This window comes from Podospora bellae-mahoneyi, chromosome 6 (genome assembly GCF_035222275.1).
Source record: "Podospora bellae-mahoneyi strain CBS 112042 chromosome 6, whole genome shotgun sequence".
NCBI classification, from domain to species: domain Eukaryota; kingdom Fungi; phylum Ascomycota; class Sordariomycetes; order Sordariales; family Podosporaceae; genus Podospora; species Podospora bellae-mahoneyi.
Genome location: NC_085885.1, coordinates 2,538,176 through 2,559,285, shown reverse-complemented (window position 1 = coordinate 2,559,285; position 21,110 = coordinate 2,538,176). Strand labels below are relative to the sequence as shown.

Here is a 21,110-nt window from a genome sequence, read left to right as displayed (position 1 = left end):
GAATCAAGAAAACACTGTGGCACCGTCGGGGTCTTGAAGTTGAAGCGGGATTGGCGGGATCAACACCGGATAAGCCTCCCAGGTTTTCAGATGGCAGCAACAGTTCGTATCAAAACGCACGCTCCCCCTCTCTATCTACACGAGAAAAAGCGGAAAAATCACAAGCAGAAAATGCAAACGCGGGGGAACAAACTGAGCATGACGAAATAATTAACCATCGCCTGTCGCCCGCCGTATCTGCGTTCCAGCGGAGAGGCCATGGCAAGCTGGAAGCCAGGAAGCACCTGCACTGAGATCTTGATTTCAATGCCCGCCCAGGTAGCCTAGCGAGACAGGGAGGGGGTGCACGGTACACCAGGCGATATCTGGGGTGTGCCTGTTTACACAGTGCGCCATAGCCCCGACCGATGACTGGCTGATAGCGCACAGGCCAGTCCCACACAAGTCTACCAAAAACGGCAACGACCGATCGCGTCGAGCAGGGGTTGGCAGCTTGGTGAGCTTAGCCTGCTTTACAATGGGGCACCGCTCCCGCAACCGGGCAGGGGATTCGGTTTTTGGAAAAACAGCCCCTATCGTGTCTGACAGATCTCACTGGCTGACGGCCGGATGGGACACTCACGAATGCCAACGGCATGATTGGATCAGCAAGAGTCGCAGCAGCTTCGCCACGAATCAAGCACTCATCAGAGTAGAATTAAAACCTGCACGAACCTGTTGAAAACAAGAGCGAGAGTGGTGGGAAGATAGCGAAAACAGCTGTCCATGGCCTGCCCCTGGTGCCCTGGGCGTGGACGGTGTCAGAAGAATTTTCTCGGGCCTCCATGATTGGATCTGGGGCCTGGGGACCCCGGCAAGGTGTCGGCGCTAGGTGACCAAAATGGCCGCGCCCATGATGAATTTCCCGCGCGAGTTTGCATCCGGCAGAGGCAGACACCACCGACTGGTGCCAGTGCTGACAAGATAAGGAACCACTTGGCCGCCGATTGGAGGGGCCTAGACCTCTCTCTTGCTCTCTCTCTCTCTCTTACCTGACCTCGTGATACTGCTACTCGTGTATCCTCCTCTTCTCTCTTCCACTTTTTCCTTCGTCTCGAGACCTCACCTCCTGCTCGTCTCGTCTTGTCTCGTCACATTCGCTTTTTTGCTCGAGAGATACATCCCAGTGGGGACTGGGGTCAGGCGTTGTCGCCCAACGGCACTTTTCCAGACTACGGCACACCGACTCGTCAGCCAGCTCACGACTCCAAGTACTGTTGTCTGGCCGCGCTCGCTATTTTCCCACGTCGTACAACCGGGAAACCGCGATTCATTCACGGAATTGACGAGTAGCTTTACTTTCGCTCGAACAAATATCGGGTCGCCCAGCATGATGTCCAAGCTTGGTTCCCCATTGGGGTCGCCAACCTTGGCCGCCACCACAGCTCAGTTCCGCAACCGCCTACCAACACAGTTCCGCCGTTGCCTCCCAATATACGTTGCCGCCATCATCCTCATCTTCTTCACCTTTAACCTGAACCTTTTCCACTCGCGTGTTCGCGAAGTCACCTCGAATGCCGCCGCCCTCGCCCGTCCACCGGTCCCGGTGGTGGCTGCGCCAGCTGTGCCCATCACGCCAGTAGGACCAGCTCAGACCCCCAAGGCCGTCCGCACCGAGTTCCCCAGAAAGATTTGGCAGACATGGAAGGTCAACCCTCTCAGATTCGAGGAGCGTGACATCAATACCGCCCGCTCATGGGTTGGCAAGAACCCCGATTATCGATACGAGGTGTTGACCGACGACAATGACATGAAGTACGTCGAGTGGCACTTTGGCCCCGAGGGCTTCAACCGCCCCGACATTGTCAACTTTTACCGCGACGTCAAGGCTGCCATTGTCAAGGCCGATCTCCTCCGCTACATCGTCATGTATGCCGAGGGTGGTCTGTACGCCGATATCGATGTCGAGGCCTTGAAGCCTCTCTCCAAGTTCATCCCCGACCGTTACAACGTCAAGGATATCGATATGGTTATTGGCGTCGAGATTGATGAGCCTGACTGGAAGGATCACCCCATTCTTGGTCCCAAGTCGCGTTCTTTCTGCCAGTGGACCTTCATGTGCAAGCCCCAGCTGCCCGTCATGATGAGACTCATTGAGCAGATCATGACATGGCTCAATGGTGTTGCCAAGGAGCAGAACGTCCCTCTTGCCGACGTCAAGCTCGATTTCGACCAGATCATCAGCGGTACTGGTCCGTCTGCCTTCACCACCGCCATTCTCGCCGAGATGGATCTTCACAAGGAGGACCCCAACATCAAGGTCGACTGGGATCTCTTCCACGACCTCCAGGAATCCAAGCTCGTAAGCCGCACCCTCGTCCTCACCGTCGAGGCTTTTGCTGCCGGCCAAGGCCACTCGGATTCAGGCAATCACGACGCCAGAGCTGCTCTCGTCAGACACCACTACCACGCTTCCAACTGGCCCAGCAGACATCCCCGCTACAGCCACCCTGCCTATGGTGAGGTTGAGAAGTGCAACTGGAACGATGAGTGCGTCAAGACCTGGGACAAGAACGTCGAGGCCTTTGCCAAGATGTCCGAGGAGGAGCAGAGAAAGATTGTCGCGCAGAAGGAGCAAGAAAGGAAGGAGGCCGCCGAGAAGGCCAAGGCTGAAGAGGAGAAGAGAAAGAAGGACCGTGAGGAGGCCGAGAAGAGGAAGAAGGAGGAGGAGGAAAAGAAGAGGAAAGAAGCCGAAGCGAAAAAGGCCGAAGCCCAAGACGCCAAGCGCAAGGAGGAAGAGGAGAAAAGAAAGGAGGAGGAAAAGAAGGGGTGGCTGCATTTTTCATGAGCATTTTTCTTCTGCGAACAGCATCATCAGGAGCTGGAGAGTGTTTGCTTCAAGAGGCGAAGGAATCCGGGGAATAACAACTAATGACGAGACGGCGTCCTCGCTACACTTTGCTCGACGGCATTGACACCGCATGGCCGAGCCGAGCTGGGAAAGGTACGGACGACGACAACGAGAGACGAAAAGAATACGAGCCCGGTGTATATGTCTCTGCCTTTACTGTAATATCAATTTGGGCGGGGGGTGAGGTTTGGGAATGGGGGGCGCTTCGGGTATGGGATGTTTGGATGGGAACTGACCTTGTACATAACTGCTCTTTCGCGTCAAGTGCGGGTACCTACTTGATCGAAGAGCAAAGTCCGCGCTAGTGTATTTGGGGCACCTTGGTCGCCGGCAGGACATTATTACGATACATTAATAGAAAAAATCTATAAACGGTCGCAGTTCGCATGTTGATGGGATGACAGTCGCTGTCTGTGGGTTGATGGTGAGTTGCGGCCAAGAGTAAGAATGTGTGAGGTCTCGATAAGAAACGGGCGGCATCACATGATGCCGAGCCACAGTAAGGGAGGCTCCAGAGCGCCTTTTCCCGTGTTCGTGACAGTTCGGACACCTGCTGCCGTCCATCAAACTCAGCTTTGACACCAAGTGACGTCTGCTGCCAAGAGCGCCCCCCACCTCGAGACATCAACGACGATGGCACCCCCACGACGGGATGGAACAAAACGACAGCAAAACCACGTGGAATGATGGACACACACACACACACACGCACACACACACACACACACACACACGGACAAGAGGATTGTTCAACACGTGCGACTACAGATAACCAACACGGGAGCCAGCATTATCACGTCCCAAAACCCAATCCTGTGCAATGTCCTCTTGGTTTGACTGCCCGAGACGAGTCTGAGAAACTCGGTTTGGATGATCACAATTGTCCTTGACAACCTGGATGAATTTTACCCAAAGCACCCAAGATCATCCTTTCGTCTGATATCTCCACAAGTCAACACGGCATTGTTGTATCGGCTTCTGCTGGAAATGCCATGCGCCGAGCCTTGCCGCACAAGGAACACGGCAGAACCTCAAACATCACCCAAAAACTGCCAGCCAATTCCTGTCGCAAACAACAGTATGATCACCGAGGGGCTCAACATCAACCACTATTTTGCCGGCTCCTTTGGTGATCACCTCATCACTGGCACCATCATGTGCATCCCTATAAGAAGTCTTCTTCGCCAACCCGGGAGTTGTTTCCTTTTCCTGATCTCCCTATCCACTCTTTTCTGACCGACCGGTTCGATCACGCTCTTTTTTGCACGGCGAGACCGTTGATTATCAATTTAATACCTTTGACACCGCTAGTCGGCTTCGCTTCCATTTTTCACCATGCAAACCACGACCCTCCTCCTCGCCACCCTGGCCTCTGTTGCCTCTGCCCGTTTCGGACAGGAAGGCCTCGTCCAAAGCGTCATCCAAGCTCTCGGCGCTTTCGGTCCCCCAGGCGCAGCTGGTACCCTCGCCGGCCAGACCCCCAGCGTGCTCCTTGCTGGCGCCAGTGCTTGTGCCAAGGTCCGTTACCTCTCTTTCACCTCATTTCTCCCTCTTGCTAACATTTCCCCTAGCTCGAATTGGCCGACGAGATTGTTGCCACCCTAGGCAACGACCCCCAGGTCATTGCCGGTGCTGCCGCCCTGGTTGCCGCGGAGAAGAACTTTAACCCTTTCGCTGTTGACATCCCCACCATCTGCAGCAATGCTGCTTTGCCGGCTACTCCTGAGTTGAGGGGAATCATTCCCTTGGTTGATCCTGCCGTGGAGGGGGCTGATATTCAGAATGCCAACTCGGCGGCGAGCTTGCAGGCTCCGTTGGCGGATGCGGGGTTGAGTGTGGCTGATATTTCGAGGGCGGCTGGGTTTGAGAATTTTGAGGAGCAGGCTTAGGCTTAAGGAGTGAATCTCTAGCGGTGGCGTGTGTCGTGGACTGGAGGGAGGGCGGGGGGGGGGGAAGGGTGGGATCGTACATGGTGGGATATCCTCACAGCTAACGAGAGAATAACGATGGGTAGTGCAATACATCAGCCGGGTCATCTGATCATCTTCACTATTCCCCCTTACACAACAAGTACTAAGCGAATGACATGGCAAACGTGCTTACCAGCCGGCACGCACCTGCGCATCACTCCCCCGGTTGCCCCCCAACAACACAACACGCCCCTTCTAGCAACTTAAGCTGTACCTATTCCAATTTGGGATTTGCAATAAACACGTCTCCCCTTGAGCAACCAAACTGCCAACCATGACATTCAGCAGAGTCCCACCCCAAAAACCACAGCGCTCTAGATTTCTGAAACGAGAACACAAATCCAACTACCTTATGGAATCTCCAATTTCCAAACCAGCTCCGCCCTGCTTCCCCCCCGCCTGTCACCCTCTCATCAGTGACCAATCACACCTAAACCTCCCAAGTCAGACCTTGGGCTCCTTAAACTCAACACGAAAAGCGTTACCAACATCTCGTACCTGCTTCCAGCAAGGCGGCCTCCCAGGCTCGCCACACATCGGCTCCGGCTCACGCTTCTCTTTCCAGCAAGGCGGACCGCCCGGCTTGGTGCAGCGAGTTTCCAGTTCAACAACGGGCGCCGAAGCCGGAGTTGGTTTCGGGACAGGGCTGCGCTTCTTCCAGCAGGGAGCGCCCCTCCACGGCTGGCACCGGGGCTCAACCTCGGGGACTACTGGCTCACGTTTCCAGCAGGGTGGACCGCCGGGCTTGGTGCACCTTGCTGCGAGGTCGGTCGACGGGGCGGGGAGGGCGAGGGTGGAGGTTGTGAGGGTGAGGAGGGTGAGGAGAGGGGTGGTGAGGTGCATTTTTGTTTGCGAGGTTGGCTGGAGGCTGGAAGGTGGGTATGTGGGAGATGGGTGGTCGTGAGATGAGGGCTACTTTTGCTGGGAAGTGATGGGTGTTTTATATACATTTGTGACTTGACATTTGGGATGGCTGTTGAATACTGGTTTGAAGTGCTTGGAAACTCATGATCATACTATGTTCTATGTCGTTTTGCTTACGAAGGTTCGGAGGGCTTGATCCTTTGAGAGGTGTGTGGCGTTTGGTGGCTGTTGTTTCAAGGTCTGATATGTGATCAGAATACCTACATGATGTTTTCACGAAGTTTGAGACGCAGTCCAATGATATTAGTTGAAGCTAGTTGGCAATGATGTGTGTGTCATCACCGGCAACATTCGTGTGATAGCGCTACTTCATTGATAGCTTGCTGAGTGGCGCGTGTGAGGCGTATTCCATGTGACGTTTCTGTAGCTAGTCGTGTAAAGTTCTAAATTATTGGGCCAGTAAGATCACTACAAACAGTTTCGGTGTGCGAAAGGTGTTGTTGAAGTCATGAGGCTTCAAGGACCAAGACTGGGGTTATCTGCAGGCGGCTGACAGAGTTGGTTACCAATCTGGGCACCTTTATTGTGTGAACACCCTCATGAAGATGTAACTGAAATTGCTACCGATAGCAACATGAAACAAACAGCACTATCCAATACAGGGCATACCTTCTCCTCGTAAACCATCAACCGCCATCCAATCCACACTTCCCACCATCCCTCCAAAACTTTAACTCAACGCATTCCCAATGTGCTGCCCACTCCCCATCGGCGCCCCAGCCGGAGTATAAACCTTGATGCCTGTTCTCTTCTCCTCGTCAATCTCGGCCTGTCTCTTGGCCTTTGTCGCTTTCACCATTGGGCTCTGGAATTTGGCCATGAACTTGGCCAGTTTTGACGGCGGCTTGGGGACATAGTTCGGGTCTGGCTCGCCCACTTTCTCATAGTAGAGGTACCGAGTCGGTGCCTGTGGTTGCTTTCCCGTTGTGGTGGCCTCGCTGTCGGGGACTACCGTCGAGGCGGCGGCGAGGGATTCATTGGAGGCTTTGGTGGTGAGAGTCTTTTGTTGGTCTGGATCTTGAGGCTGGGAGGAGGAGGAGGAAGCCATGCTGTGGTGGATGATGTCTTCTGATCTTATTCTTCTGATTTTGCGGAGTGGCACGATCTTCTTTCTGCGGCGGCTGGGCTTCGTCAAAGTTAGCGTGGATGTTATCGGTTGTGGTTGCGTAAATGGAGAGGTGAAGACAGGGCGCCAGGGTGATGGGTAGTTGTGCATTTATATCCGAGACCTGGTCCCGCCTTTTGGGCCGTCGTACCTGATAATTCACTTAAAATCGTTCGTCAGCGTTGCATTTGGCGTCTCTTCACAGCCAACTCCACGGTCTAGTGATATTGGAATGCACTTACTGTTTGCACAGCCACACTTGGCACAGGCGAGAACAACTGCTTGTTGCCTTGCCATTGTGTGAATATATGTGCCCAAGAGCCCAAAGGATCAGCATAGCCACAAAAGGCATGGCATGATATGCCTTGAGTGCGCATCTTGTGCGTTCGTGACACTGGCGCCACGGTACCTTGGTGACCATTGAGGATAGATACCCACCTGCCCATCCACATGTATAAGAGTAATGCCTCCCGGCAAAGTCCACACTGTCGCTCTTACCTTATCTATCAAGGTACCGTCCCAAGTCTCTAAGGAGTAGTAGGATCCAGACACCTTACTGATCATGTCCAGTCTCTTGCTTGAACAGCCCGGCCGTATCGTACCACCTACATGCTTCATATTCAGCATGTGCATAATAGTAATGCCAAGAAAACGTGATATCAACGTAATAAGGGATTGGGTGCCTTATTGCCTGAACTTAGCTGAGCCAATTTTGGGCATTCTTGGATCTTTGCTCACCTTTGACATCAACTACAGTAGCTCTAGAGGAATTGATGGAATTGAAGATGCCGCCAAACTCTAGCTTACACCAGTAGCCGGTTGCCCGTGCGATTGACCCTCTAATTACAAAGGTGCCTACACATAGAGTACCTAGGTAAAGAGCTACATCTTGAGAAATATGGCAAGATATCATGTAACGACTTTAAGCCTGGTTTCGGTTTTGCGAAGGTGTCGTGCAGGACTTGTGGACCCATGCCACGATGGTTGAGAACCGCATCTTGAACCCACTACTGCCCTCTTGGTTGTCTTCTCTGGCTTTCTGTAGAATGTTTCGAATCCGCCGCCTGTTCCAATCCCGTTTCTCAGGCGGCGCGGTGAAGCCTGCCTTAGCTATCGGGGAATAGTGGGTGGAATGTGCCATGTTATAGCTTTGAACTCTGGTTCTAATCACAAGGGTCGTTGCCGCCGCTGTTGGGTGTAAAGTAAAGTAGGTAGATACTGGTTTCAAATAGTCAGGAGGATACACTACCAGGGGTGGTTTGGCAGTTCGGCGGACCCATCACGGACGCCAGTGCAACCGAGGGAAGTGAAATGCAGGGAACCTGGAAGTGAAGTGCAAGAATTCAGAAGGTGTAACAACCACAATGATAAGCCTGGGAACTATTTGCCAACTGGATCGGCATTGCACATATTAGTCAGACCGAACATAACTGAGTTGAGGGTTTGTGCCACACTGTCATAATTCCTCCAATAAGTGTATACATCCCGTGTCTGAGAGATGCACCTCCAGATGAGGCGTTATCACCCAGGGCTGCTCCCACCATCGGCATGGCTGGAAGTAAAGCCAGCCAGCGTGGGTCTCAAGTCTCCCTACCTACTTGGGACGCCGTCAGGCATGAACAGATATATACACAAGTAGATGACCACTTTCCCTGTGCAAGAGCTGCTGTGTTGATATAGCGGAACTCGGGGCAGCCGTCGTGGCCTTCATGTCATTGGCTGGCGTAATTCACCCGTGCTCACCACCGTACTGGTTCTTTTATACAGGCAAACCCCCCACGGCCCATACTGTCAACTGTTCATTCTTGACACCGCTCATACATTTGCACTGGCAGCGACTATTTCCCCCGCCAGCGTGACCTTCTGACGCGTACGTACTCTGCTACCGTTAGCCTCGAGCGCAAATTTGCTTCCATTCAGAGAGTGTTTGATCCACGTCAATCTTGTCACCATACCAGCATCGCTTTACCATCACCGCCCTATCTAGGTCTAGCGTCTGCCACCCCAAGCGGTCTCGTCCACCCAGATTTATAAGGTGCCCTGCAACAGCTCTCTCGACAGCAAATGGAACACAACGACGCTTTCAACAAACCAGCCACACAGGTCGTGATAGAGAGTTTGAGAGCTGGAACGACACTCTAGGATACCTATCCACACTAGGCAGGGAGTCTGACAAGCCCAAAGATAAGGCATAAAACCGTAAAACGATTTAAACATGACTTTTATTTGGGCACCGTGGTTATGTCGTGGGGACGTCTTCGTTGGAAGCGTCAAAAGAATACCGTCCTGGCAACGATAATGGAAACAACAAACAGTAGATAATAGGCTTTGCCGCAACATTTGAAGTAGTTCCCGTCTCGTGGTTGTCTCAGCGCGCTGTTATTGGTAGTTAGAGTCTCACTCGCGATCAACGAGGGTCGCCTACCTCTATTCACGGCTCTCTTTTCCAGTAACAGTCACCATCAACGCCTAAGTAGTATACCACGCCTCGACAAACAATATACCAGGCCTACGAGACTTGTTCGAATCTGGAAAGGCGTCTGTCAGTGATCGTACTAGTGCAGGGTAGACGCCGTTGCATCTATCCGTCGCCGCGGGGCATTAACTACTGCAAGTATCTTTTAGCCTATGGTATAGACGTCGCAAGCGCCGGCCACGTCGGAGTCACTCCGCTACACCTAGCAGCCGTCTATAGCCACCTAGATGTTATCAAGGCACTGGTGGAAAACGAGGGCGACTCCGAGGCCAGGAATCAGCACGGCTTCAACACCATCTTTGGGGTACTGCACTCACCCTTTATCAGAGATCCTGCTTCGGACACCTTGGGAGAGGGGGGGGTATTGTAACGGGCTGAGCACTGGCATGGACCTCAGCGACCCTCAGCCCTGATGAAGCTATTCCCAGAACGCACAGACCACCACTCCAGAACCTTCTAACACCGCGCACTGGCCAACACGCCCAGCCATGTCAGAGGCTCATGTTGTCAAACTTTCACTTTCTCTTCTTCTTTTCTTCTTTAAGTTCAGTGTACTCGTAGAGTGGCCTAGCTACGTGCAATATACTGCCTTGAGATCGTTACAGGCACGTGCAAAGCACGGACCAATGCGACTTGAAGGACTTCACATCTCGCTGCCGCAAGACCTTCGAGGAAAATATTACGCCTTGTCACGGGAGAGGTAGATAGTCGAGGCAAGCTACGATAAGTCTGACCAATTTGTTTAAATAATAAGTTGAAGAGGGAAAAAAGAAAGCAAACAAAGTCAGGATGCAAGCAGGGCTTTAGACATGGCCAAGCCGGGACCTGTGAAAGCATCCACATGACTCTCACGTGGCCTGCGCTGCAGACACATGTCCTGAGCCAGGGATCAGAAAACGGCCGCGGAAACGGTGATAAATCTGTGATCCACGTAAGTTAAACGGTGAGACGTTTAATGGCCTGATTACCTAACTGATATAGCCAAGATTTGCAGAGGAAGTCTTGTGCGCCACGCCCCCACGCGGAGAGAAAACAATTAGGACTGCAAATGCTCCACCACACCACTGCAAACCCCACTACAAGACTAATAACACGTTGAAATACAGCCATTGTATTGCATTGTGATGCCTAGTCAATGCGTCTTCTAATTCTATACAGTCCTTTAAGAACTGAGGCATCTTGTGACGATCTTCTGTCCAGAACCTCTGAAAGGGATACCGGTTGAAGGTGAACTTCTAGATATTGGATCGGTGTAGCTAAACAGTGCATAATAAGATGTCTAAATGTAAACACAAGATACCGTGAATACAAGCTGTGTTTGTGTACTGCGGAACTATCTACGAGCTGTCTAGTTCCTCCGTATATATAGACCGTGAATCCCTAAGTACCTTCGGTACCTAGCTTACTCCTGCTCACAAGTGATCCCCTCTCTGTGTCTCAGCTGTGTCGTGTTGCCTCTGTCGTAGACAATCGACAGCCAAACAAAGCAAGACCACAGTTTCCAAGCCACCGCTGCGCGATAACTGCGCAGGATGCAACTGTTAAATTTCGTCGTCGCTGCCGTTGCAATAGCATCCCCTCTTCCCGGCAAGCATCGTTATTCAAGCAACCTCTACCAAAAACACGCCTAACGGGTAGAGCGGGTGGTTTGGAATGTTCACCCGGCGTCATCATGCAGCGTCGCCAGCTTCGTCTAGCACGCAGTCCATGGCTATGTTGAGACTCCGCCCCGTATCGCAAGCATTGTTGTAGCTCACATTTTTCCGGCAGACCCCAAGCAGAAACCAACGCAACATGGATCGAAAACGTCTTAATCATTCCAACGGAACGGCAAACAACCAACCAGCTGCATCACGGCCCAACCGCTCTCTACCTGCATAATCGAGAACCAATGGTTGGAAGTAAGGCAGACAATCAAGTGCCTCGCGGCTACCAAAGGAATGGTATTGGCTAGAGGGTATGTGGAAGGACTTGGCAGCTGCCTGAGGCCATTAGGGCACGGACTTCAAAAGGACGGATAAGTAAGCGTCCTTAGAACCTGTTTGTATCTCTAGACTTTCTTCTCTATGGACTTCGAGGCCATTGAAGATTATTAGCTGAATTGAACTACTGTTCCAATTCCTGATCACTAGCCATTGTCACAAACCGAGTGTAAGGAGAAACGACATTATCAGAGCAACATGGCCGAAATGTCTGTTGCAAAAATTCCAGCACGAGTTCGGATTCATCAGGACTTTGAGGTGAGGAATGATTGTCACTTAGAAGTATAAAAGCTAACTTAGTATAGCGGGTATGTGTCTAATTTGAAGCTATGGTCCGATTTCAAATAACAGCCACGTTATACAAAGTGTGTCTAGAAACTGAAGCCTGATGGTGATGACTGACCTCGGTGTGTGTGGTGGTGTAGGCTGTAAGTAGATGCCCTTAAGAGAGCCGAGATGGGAATCATTACTGACCTTGGTATATGTGGTGGTGTAGGAAGTAAGTAGATGCCCTTAAGAGAGCCGAGATGGGAATCATTACTGACCTCGGTGTGTGTGGTGGTGTAGGAAGTAAGTAGATGCCCTTAAGAGAGCCGAGATGGGAATTATGACTGACCTCGGTGTGTGTGGTGGTGTAGCAAGTAAGTGGATGCCTCCGATTGGTTTACATTTCCCACTAATCGGCGTTTTCTTTAGTTATCATGGCTACGTTCAACTGAAGACCCATTTATTTCGACATTTCAGAACGAAGAGTCATCATATGCTTTCTTCACTAGTCATTCATCAGATTTGATGCCAGTCATTCCAACCCTTCCCTTGTTGCGCAAGTGGCTTCAGCACTGTGACCAGACTCATCGGGAGTGTTGCCGAAAACGAGGAACCGGAAGCTTCTGGCCAAAAAGGATTATCTTTGTTGGTCACTCTGACCCCAGAAAATTATCTCTGGTAGAGAACCAATCTTTGGATGAAGACTACCTTGTATTGTAACACCGCTGGGGCGATCCTACGCCAGATGAAAAAAGCCAATTCTGCAATACCAACAAAAACAGACGTTTGGAAGGCTTCTTTTATGAGGAGTTACCGAAGACCTTTCAGGATGCTGTTCAAATTACTCGAGCACTTGGCAAACAATATCTCTGGATTGATGCTCTCTGTATCATCCAAGGACCTGATGGCGACTGGAAAAGCCAAGCTAACACCATGCAAAATATTTTTGCCAATGCCTACTGTACTATTGCCGCAACCTCAGCACATAACTGGAAAGATGGCTTTCTCAAATCCCAGTCAGGTTCCTTAGATGGTGGAGCAAAAAGTACCTTGGCCTCCCCAGCTTGCCAATGTCATTTCGACATAGACGTCGACGCAGGGCCTCTCATGCAACGAGCTTGGGTTTTACAAGAACGAGTGCTGTCCCGGCGAACCATTCATTTTACTACGTCACATGTGTATTGCGAATGTGGGGACGGGGTGATTTGTGAACAGCTCACAAAACTTGAACCGTAAGTCTGATCATTAAAAACTACGTATGGTATAAAGTCTCATCTTGCTCTAGGCCGTTTCGGAAGGAATACTTCATCCTCGATCCATACTTCCCAAATAGACTCCGGCGGAGTGGGTATTATCGTATCGTCCAATTTATACAGTTTTTATTCCAGAAATATTCGACATCCGGTCTTACTGTTGAAACCGACAGGGTCATTGCGATTGGCAGCCTTATTGAACGGATGGAACAGGTATTGCACAGTAAAGCGAAATACGGGATCTTCCGCTTTTGTTTAAGTTCTCTTCTTTTGTGGAAGCGGACGGACCAGCAGAAACCCCTGATCCCGTACAAGGATGAAGTGCCATCATGGTCTTGGATGGCATATTCCGGGGGCATTGAGTTTATCTTGGATTCAAACCCAAGTTTTCGGGTCCCACGCCTCGTAGACCTTGATTATGCCGATGATAGACCGGTACTAAATGTTAAAGTGAGGAACTTTGGTGGAAATTGCAAAATGGGAATTAATAAGGAAAAGTATGTTATTTTGGATGGAGAGGAAGAAGTAGGGTCTTTATGGTTTGACATGGCGGATCAGATCCGGTCTGAGGATTGTAATTGTGTTGTTGTTGGTGCCCTAGACGTGGACATGGAAGACCATAAGGTGGAAGACACGAGGAAATGTTATTACATGATCATTGTACAGAAGGAAGACGGTGACAGGGGATATAAAAGGGTGGGAGTTGGGATAGTGAGAGCGCAGTATGTCTCCGAGGAGTGCATTTCTAGCATCCTTTGGTGAGGTGTGGCGATCCCCTGTCCAGAACCTCTGAAAGGGATACCGGTTGAAGGCGAACTTCTAGATATTGGATCGGTGCAGCTAAACAGTGCACAACAAGATGTCTCAATGTAAACACAAGATACCCTGAATACAAACTGTGATTGCATTCTGCGGAACTATCTACGAGCTGTCTAGTTCCTCCGTATATATAGACCGTGAGTCCATAAGTACCTTCGTACCTAGCTCACTCCCGCTCACCAGTGATCCGTGGTGATCCTCTGGCGCTCACCACGCTTACCTGGTGAGCGTGGTGATCCGGCTCACCCTTGCCAAGCAGTGAGCCGTGTCCCACGCCGCTGTCGTGATTCCTGCTTCCGATTGGCAAACGTGATCAACTGCAGTCTTCTCTTGGCCTTGCTATATGGTTGGTTCGTGACATGAGGGTACTCATTTGCCGCTGGTTATTTCATAACGAGTCTTGGATCAGTTATTTACATTGAGGTTTTCTGTCTTGAACAATCACAGGGTATTTCATCAACAACTTGTCACTTTTCAATATGTCTAACCTCAATAGGTTGAGGCTGCAGAGTGTCGGGGACATTGTCCAAGGGCTTTGGCATAGGAACATGTGACATGATCAGAAATAGATCGGTGAGAGCCGAACTATCCTTTTCATTCTGTGTTCGTTTGTTCGTTGCAACTCTGGGCGGCGGCTAGGCTGTGGTCTGATTAATGGGAGCGCAAGTCAGTGGACGAACAACTCGAGGATATCTTTCGCCGATGGTGACCACAGCTGGGCCGCATACATGCTTGATCTGATTAACAACGACTCGACCCATGCATTCGTCCAGAGCGTCGATGACCAGGTAGGTTGACTTCAAGTTCGGATCTCCTAGCATCCCCTCCAAATATCCGAGAGGGCGAACCACGCATTTGCGTCAGAGAGTGATGTACCCGCGTTCGTACATGTGCGTATGTGGGAGATGGGACGTGGCTGCTGGTTGGCAAGAAGGTAGATCAAGCCGCGGAGTACGTTAATGGCGGTATTGATACGCGAGTCGGTAGCCTGGCAGAAGAAATAGGCCAGATTACGACAATGCCCGTCTGCAACAATGGCTCTCTCAAGCTCGTTGATGAGGCCGCAGAGCAACATAGTCTTGCCCTTGCCGGGATCTCCTTTAATCCAGAGAATGCGGCTCTCTGACTAATTATGCCAACGGCGGAAGTCGGGGGTATCGAAAACCTAGCGGTAAACGCTAGTAAGTAATCTACCCTTTGCTTCCTCAATGCGCTTCTTGTTAAGGCGCGGGTCGGTAGAATGTAGATAGGATAGATCGCGATTATACTTACTAATTTCTTTCGTAGCCGCTTAAATACTTTATTTATTGCTTTACTATATAGAAGCGGGATTATTATATTAAAGATACCGAATAATAAATATATTTTAATGTTTTTTTTACATTATAACACGCTTTCCGATTTACGATATATATTCTTCAATGCTAAAGTTAAATAATATATTACTTTAGGAGTTCCTTAGGGAATTCTTGTCATATTATAAATTTATGTCACAGTTAAGCCAACAGGCAGGACGGACCATGTGCGGGGTACAAGACGCACAGCCAATCGCTAGCGGAACCAATCATAGGACAGGAGGATGGACCAATAAGAGGTGGATCATCCAGGGCATAAGGAATCATGAATGATTCCTGGGAATCATTATGATTCTCGAGAGTCAGCCATGATCCTTAAAGAATGGAATGATCCAAGACTTGGCATTAGGTCTATATATACGGAGGAACTGGCTGGTGTAGATAGACAGTTCCTCAGTATGCAATACGAGTCACAATCGTGGTATCTTAACTATTGTGATTGAGACAAGCCATTTGTTGTACACTATTTAGCTGTACCGAACCAAGATTATTCAGAAGTGCCTTCAACCAGTATCCCTTTCAGAGGTTCTGGATAGGGGTTCGTCATAAAAAGGCGAGTAAGTGGGCCGGGGGATGGACGAAACTAGTAAGCTCAACAGATCAGTAGCGGAAACCAGGATAAGGTCTCAGATATAGATAAGAAGTACCTACCGCGAGTAATTATTGAGATACGTAGCACGAACCTCGGTGGGCTCGATTGTTACAGCTCAAAGGTGGTTATCGTTGCTGTCTCCGAGGGTCGAGATGCTGTCCTGCCCAGATCGCTAACCCCGCACATCAGGCATTTTGCTGGCGTTGGCGCCCAAGCGGCTGGCGCCAACTGCGCATACTGGAAGCATCGTCATTGGTGGTGTTTCGCTGGCATGCATGAAGATGTCGCCGCCGTCGTTTTGGCGCGTCCGGATACGTCCATAAAACCATCGTTTTGTTCTCTTACACCTCAGCTTCTCAGCCCCCTACCGCTGGTATCCCAAAAGCTGTCCAGATCTTACAGGATTATAGCATATCACCCTGATATCAAAGATCTCAAGACCAGAGATTTCTGGCTGGGCTAGAGGGAGCAAACGGCTATATACCTGAGATGAGGGCCTGGGTTATACCGCAGTGATGAGCCAAGTCTAGCACAAACGCGTACGGACATCCAAGCCTAATGCAGTCGTTCAGCTGAATCCGCAGCAAAACACATTCCTTACGATAGTATATAGATAATCTTGATTTCGGCTTCAGGGATCGGAGTAGTAAATGTCTAGATATCTAAAAATTTATGCTTCATGGTCCTTTCTCCTGAGAGCCTGAAAATACAAGCTCGATATACCGAAGTACCTATGTTTTTTACCGCCCGTTTTATTTTCGATTTTTGTTTTTCTGTCGGCGTTTACATGCTTCAGGTTCATTGGATGATAAAGGGGTGTGAATGTAGAAGATAGGGAGAGAAATCTTCCTCAGTTCTTGGCAGTATGTGTTCCGAAATCTGCATCGGATTTCCATGGAAATGACAGTCAGGATGTTTACATGTTCATTAGTTCTGTACCTATACATGACTTGCAAAGTATGCGCTTTCATGCGTATATCTCTCATCAGGTAGCCGGCACTCTCGGAGACGGGAACATGTCGCTGTCATAGCATTCCTTACTATTCATTAATATTGCATGTTCTTACTACACCATCACATCACTTGACCTCACATTCTAAATACCCTACACCCACTTCTATGCTCCTTCCCAGAATTGCTCGCGACCCACCCGAGAGCTGTCTCACAAATGACGAAACGCCCATGAGATCGATGTCTCAACCCAGCGCCCAACCTCATCCTGACTGGAATGTTAGCCGCAGTACCCAGCGCAACGGCCAAATCCATATGTCGTTGTCTTTTTTTTTTCCAGTCATATATCGCCTTCAGCACCCTCCCGAGTCTCGTAGAAAAACGCCAACCTCTGCCCAGAATTCATTTCCAGCTGCTTGCCTAGCAAGTTTGATCCTTCCTCAAAAATGTACTTTTTCTCCCTCCTTCCCCTCCTCATCACAGCCACCACCTCCTCCCCTTCCCCGGGTGGCCAAGTCCTTCCCCGACAGTCCTCCCCACTCCCGACCAACCCCTCCTTCATCTCGACCATCCTCGCCACAGCCAACGCCTACCGCTCCGCCCACGCTGCCCTCCCGCTGACCTGGGACGCGAACCTCGCCGCTTTTGCGTTGCAAAAGGCGAATGGATGCCGGCTTAACCATGCCGTACTTTTTTTGTTCTCCCCCCCCCCCTTTCCTGGTCAATGTCTAATTCTCTGTTCTAGGGCCCATACGGCGAAAACGCCTACTGGTCATGGTACTACCCGCCTACGCACCAACCTGATTTTACGGCGGAGATAGGCTGGGCGTTTGAGGCCTGGAACTCGCAGGAGGAGATTGATGCTTACGTTGCTGGGGACTTGCTGGGGGGAGCGCACTTTACGCAGACGGTTTGGAAGGCTACGGAGAGGGTTGGGTGTGCTTTTAGCGGGGGGAGGTGCGAGGGGAATCCGGATCAGGAGTGGTGGTTTTATTGTGATTTTTGGCCGAGGGGGAATGTGAGGGGGTGGTATGGGGGGAATGTTACTGTTTGATTGGGGGGGGGGGAAGTTGTTGGTTGGTGGTTGTGAAGGGGGGCGTGGGGGAGAGGGTTGAGGAAGGGATGGTGGCGTTGGTATCCTTGGCTGGTGGATGCTTTTATTCGTCGTGTAAGATGATTGGTTATGGTGCTTTTTTCGGTAGAGTAGTATTAATAGTACACGAAGGGCACATTTTGCTTTTTTTTGTATGTTGTGATGGTGATGCTTTAGACAAAGGATCGAGGCGACATGTGTTGGGTTTAGGGTTACATCTGGTTGCCATGAGCCCCTTTTTTGCCCCTTTGTTGGTTGTTTACATGCAACAAAGGTTGTGGTGCCAAGACAGGAGCGTGCTACCTAATTTTTCTTTTTGGTACTTCATCAAGGTGGAGATGACGGAAAACTTGGAAATTGAGGCATGAATATATTGATTCAAACTTCATGAGTCATGAGACTAACAGGTAGGTTGGTATGATAGGTAGGTTGGATGACCAGAAAATGGCCCACCCACGGACATGGACCACCACCCCCACACCAGCCACACAACCTTAATGAGATTACCCCTGAATGCTTACACTGGCCACAACAAGACTAATATTGGGTCAATTTCTATGGAAGTTATACCAAAATGTAGCTCAATCACTGTCAGAGTCAGACATTGCATCTGCTTCCCTCTTACGCCGGGTTTGAACCCGATAACGTGTGCTACGCCGCACAGGCTCGGCTGGCTCCGGCTGCTCCACATCCTCCTTGGGCACCACTTCTTCCTCCACCACCCTCCCTTCAATACGAGCCTCTTCCAGGTCACAAAGCCTTACAAACTTGGAATTCGAATCTTCTCTATTCAACTTGCGCCTCTTCTTTGCGTCCTGGGCTTTGTGGGCGTTTTGTTGGTGCCTTGCCGCATCAGCTTTGTGGATGGATGCCTCAGATCTCAGTGTAAGTATAGTACTGGTGAGAGTCCTTACTGCAAACCGTTTTCCGGCCGGCGTATGGTTCTTAAGTAGGTCCCTGACCTCCTTGGCCACCTGGGAGCCCTCCACGGTATGGAAAGTAGGTGTTTTTGAAGAGAGATCCAACGGCACCATAGGGACTACCACCTGGCTTGAAGAGAGCGGTTTGCGCCTACGTATGGGCCATAATCCTGTCCCACGCCAGCCGCCGGCAATATTCTCTTTCCTGAAGCCCTGCTTGCGGGCAAGGTCATACAGCCGGACCAAGTCGACCTTGCCGTTAGGCGTACAGTTGGTGAGGGCGTCGTTTACAGCCATAAGCCTCTTATACGCCTTCTTCACACTGGAAAAGCAGCCAATATTAAGGGGTTGAAGGACGTGAGAGCAGTGGGGGGGCAGGAAAAGAAGGTAAATATTGCTTCTGTAGCACCGGATTATGAAGTCGTCAGTGGTATGTGAGCCATGGCCATCACAAATAAGAAGACGTGGTTCTGATAGGTCCTTTGGTTGAGTCCTTGGGATAAAGACCTCTTCAAGCCATCCTACGGCAAGGTCGTTGCTGGTCCAACCGTTCGATGATACGGCCACATACCAGTCCTTATCGAATTGGTCCTTAAACCATTGCTTTTGAAGGTCTTGGCCTTTGAAGATTACCCCGGGGGGGAGGGCTCTCCCATCCTGGGAGATACACTCCAATATAGTAGTCCAGGTCCTTCTTCCATTCTGTTTAACGTATATAGACTTTTTGTCCCTCATTGAAGACCCCACAACCAAGCCGTTCTCTCCCTGACCTTCCATTATTCCTACTTCATTATGGTTATACCTGTTCTTAGGCTTGATCCAGTCAACGGTAGAATATAGGTCAAAGAACTTGTTGATATTCTCCGGAGTAGCTTCGTTGACTCTGGCGTAGTCAATCTTCTTTCCCACCTTCGTTTTGATACTGGGATGACGGCCAATAAAGCGGGTAACCCAGTGCTTCCCAATGGAGTAGATATCGCCTTGTTCAGCCAGTATACTGGCCGCCAGAGCTCGTACGTTGGCGTGGGTGGGAGCGTAGCCAAGGCTTTCCTGACGAAGGATCCATTGAACGATGAGGTCTTCCTGGCCCTGAGTAAGCCGCTGTTGATTTTCATGGGCCTGTTTGCAAACCTGGGTTTCTAAGATGCGGTGCCTCAGTGTAGAACGTGGAACCCCGTGCTTGTCGGACGCTTTGCGCTGGCTCATACCAGCAAGAATGTCTTGTTCGGCATTTGCGATATCTTCCTCGGTATATTTGGCCATTGGTGGGTACCTGGAGCAAAAAAAAGAAAAAGACATGGTCCATTTTTGACCTCTGGGGGTGGAATATAAAGTTGGGGGGGGCTTTCGGAGGTCCAGGGTTGTTGAGGGTTTAGTGTGGAAAATGGCACTGGTAAGTTCAAGCCAATGTGGGCCACCTCTGTGGGTGGGCCATTTTCTGGTCATCCAACCTAAGTACTAAAGAGATATTGAGTGGAGTCATATAAAGCATCGTTCCTCCACATAAGGCCCTTGAACCCATGCTACTACCCTGTCGCCGTCAATTTCTATCTTGGTTGAGACATCCCAGCTGCGGCTTCTCGAACCCTGACTCTGTCACTCTCGCAAGGATCGCCACAGGCTGGGCAGGTGTAACCGTCGGTCTCAATATCAACGCGCACCACCAGACATCTATTACAGCGCCACCATCCGTTGAAGACTGCACGTGGTGCGCGGCTTTCCCACCACTTTGCATCCTGTCTTTTGAGTCGGGATATGAGATCTGCCTTGTAGAAGTCACGCAGATGCCCCTTAAAGTGGTCTAGACCACCGAAGGGTGCTTTGTGGCGAGGGCCTTTCTTGTAGTCGCAGCGGTACTTTCTTTGCTCGCCTTCAGGAATGTGCACCTGTTTGTAGTGTCGGTCGAGATCGGCTGAGCGGCTGAATGACTTTTGGCTGCATCCCGGCGCAAGGCATTCGTAGGTTTGCTTCGTGGTTGGGCCGCGTAGGTTCTGATGGCTGGATGCATCCTGGGACACCGGCGAGATTGGGAGATGTCCAAGTCGTGAAGCCCCTAAGTCCACTGCATCGTCATTGAGGGGTTGTCGGGTGCTGTTCCCTGGGATGGGATCACCGAAGTTATAATACTGGCCAAAGGGCAGATCACCTGTCAATTGTGAGTAAGGAAGATAGTAACCAGCTTCCGGTGACAGTTCAGTGTAATGTATGTCCTCAACAACTTCGTAGCTGGCCAGACTGGAGATACTGAGATCAGGAGCTGGCCAATCCGAGACTGAAAAGCTGTCGGGATCGTACTCGATGGCGGTCGTTCCATCATGGAAGTTTCATGACTGTACAGACACCCATAGTCATACGAAGACCCGTCTAGGTCATGGGGGTGATCCAAGTGCTCCATTGACAGGAGTGGAAGGGAGAAGAGTTACCTTACTTACCAGTCAGAAGTAGACGAGTTATATATCCAGATAACAGCAGCAAATGCCTGATTTATCAACTCGGAGGCCGCATATGGATGT

The 21,110-nt window shown here is 50.5% G+C and overlaps 7 protein-coding genes across 7 annotated transcripts; 5 read left to right on the top strand and 2 right to left on the bottom strand.

Annotated features, from left to right (window-relative positions):
* Window positions 1–1,369: 1,369 nt before the first annotated feature.
* QC761_606310 (uncharacterized protein) lies at window positions 1,370–2,827 on the top strand (the record flags this gene model as incomplete). Its single annotated transcript, XM_062881071.1, has 1 exon — window positions 1,370–2,827. One exon carries the CDS (start codon window positions 1,370–1,372, stop codon window positions 2,825–2,827), a length of 1,458 nt encoding a protein of 485 aa, XP_062729723.1.
* A 781-nt stretch (window positions 2,828–3,608) lies between these two features.
* On the top strand, window positions 3,609–4,779 carry QC761_606290 (uncharacterized protein; the record flags this gene model as incomplete). The annotated part of the gene is made up of 2 exons (XM_062881070.1): window positions 3,609–4,408; window positions 4,462–4,779. Exons 1-2 carry the CDS (start codon window positions 4,226–4,228, stop codon window positions 4,777–4,779), a joined length of 501 nt encoding a protein of 166 aa, XP_062729722.1. The 5' UTR covers window positions 3,609–4,225.
* Window positions 4,780–5,134: 355 nt separating this feature from the next.
* Window positions 5,135–5,764, top strand: QC761_606285 (uncharacterized protein; the record flags this gene model as incomplete). The annotated part of the gene is made up of 1 exon (XM_062881069.1): window positions 5,135–5,764. One exon carries the CDS (start codon window positions 5,135–5,137, stop codon window positions 5,762–5,764), a length of 630 nt encoding a protein of 209 aa, XP_062729721.1.
* Window positions 5,765–6,454: 690 nt separating this feature from the next.
* Window positions 6,455–7,000, bottom strand: QC761_606280 (uncharacterized protein; the record flags this gene model as incomplete). Its single annotated transcript, XM_062881068.1, has 1 exon — window positions 6,455–7,000. The coding sequence occupies one exon, from the start codon at window positions 6,998–7,000 to the stop codon at window positions 6,455–6,457; it is 546 nt and encodes a 181-aa protein (XP_062729720.1).
* Window positions 7,001–12,547: 5,547 nt separating this feature from the next.
* Window positions 12,548–13,629, top strand: QC761_606980 (uncharacterized protein; the record flags this gene model as incomplete). Its single annotated transcript, XM_062881139.1, has 2 exons — window positions 12,548–12,846; window positions 12,900–13,629. 2 exons carry the CDS (start codon window positions 12,548–12,550, stop codon window positions 13,627–13,629), a joined length of 1,029 nt encoding a protein of 342 aa, XP_062729719.1.
* A 3,246-nt stretch (window positions 13,630–16,875) lies between these two features.
* QC761_606260 (uncharacterized protein) lies at window positions 16,876–17,638 on the top strand (the record flags this gene model as incomplete). Its single annotated transcript, XM_062881067.1, has 2 exons — window positions 16,876–17,270; window positions 17,330–17,638. Exons 1-2 carry the CDS (start codon window positions 17,031–17,033, stop codon window positions 17,636–17,638), a joined length of 549 nt encoding a protein of 182 aa, XP_062729718.1. The 5' UTR covers window positions 16,876–17,030.
* A 3,108-nt stretch (window positions 17,639–20,746) lies between these two features.
* QC761_606250 (uncharacterized protein) lies at window positions 20,747–20,992 on the bottom strand (the record flags this gene model as incomplete). The annotated part of the gene is made up of 1 exon (XM_062881066.1): window positions 20,747–20,992. The coding sequence occupies one exon, from the start codon at window positions 20,990–20,992 to the stop codon at window positions 20,747–20,749; it is 246 nt and encodes an 81-aa protein (XP_062729717.1).
* Between the last annotated feature and the right edge of the window lie 118 nt (window positions 20,993–21,110).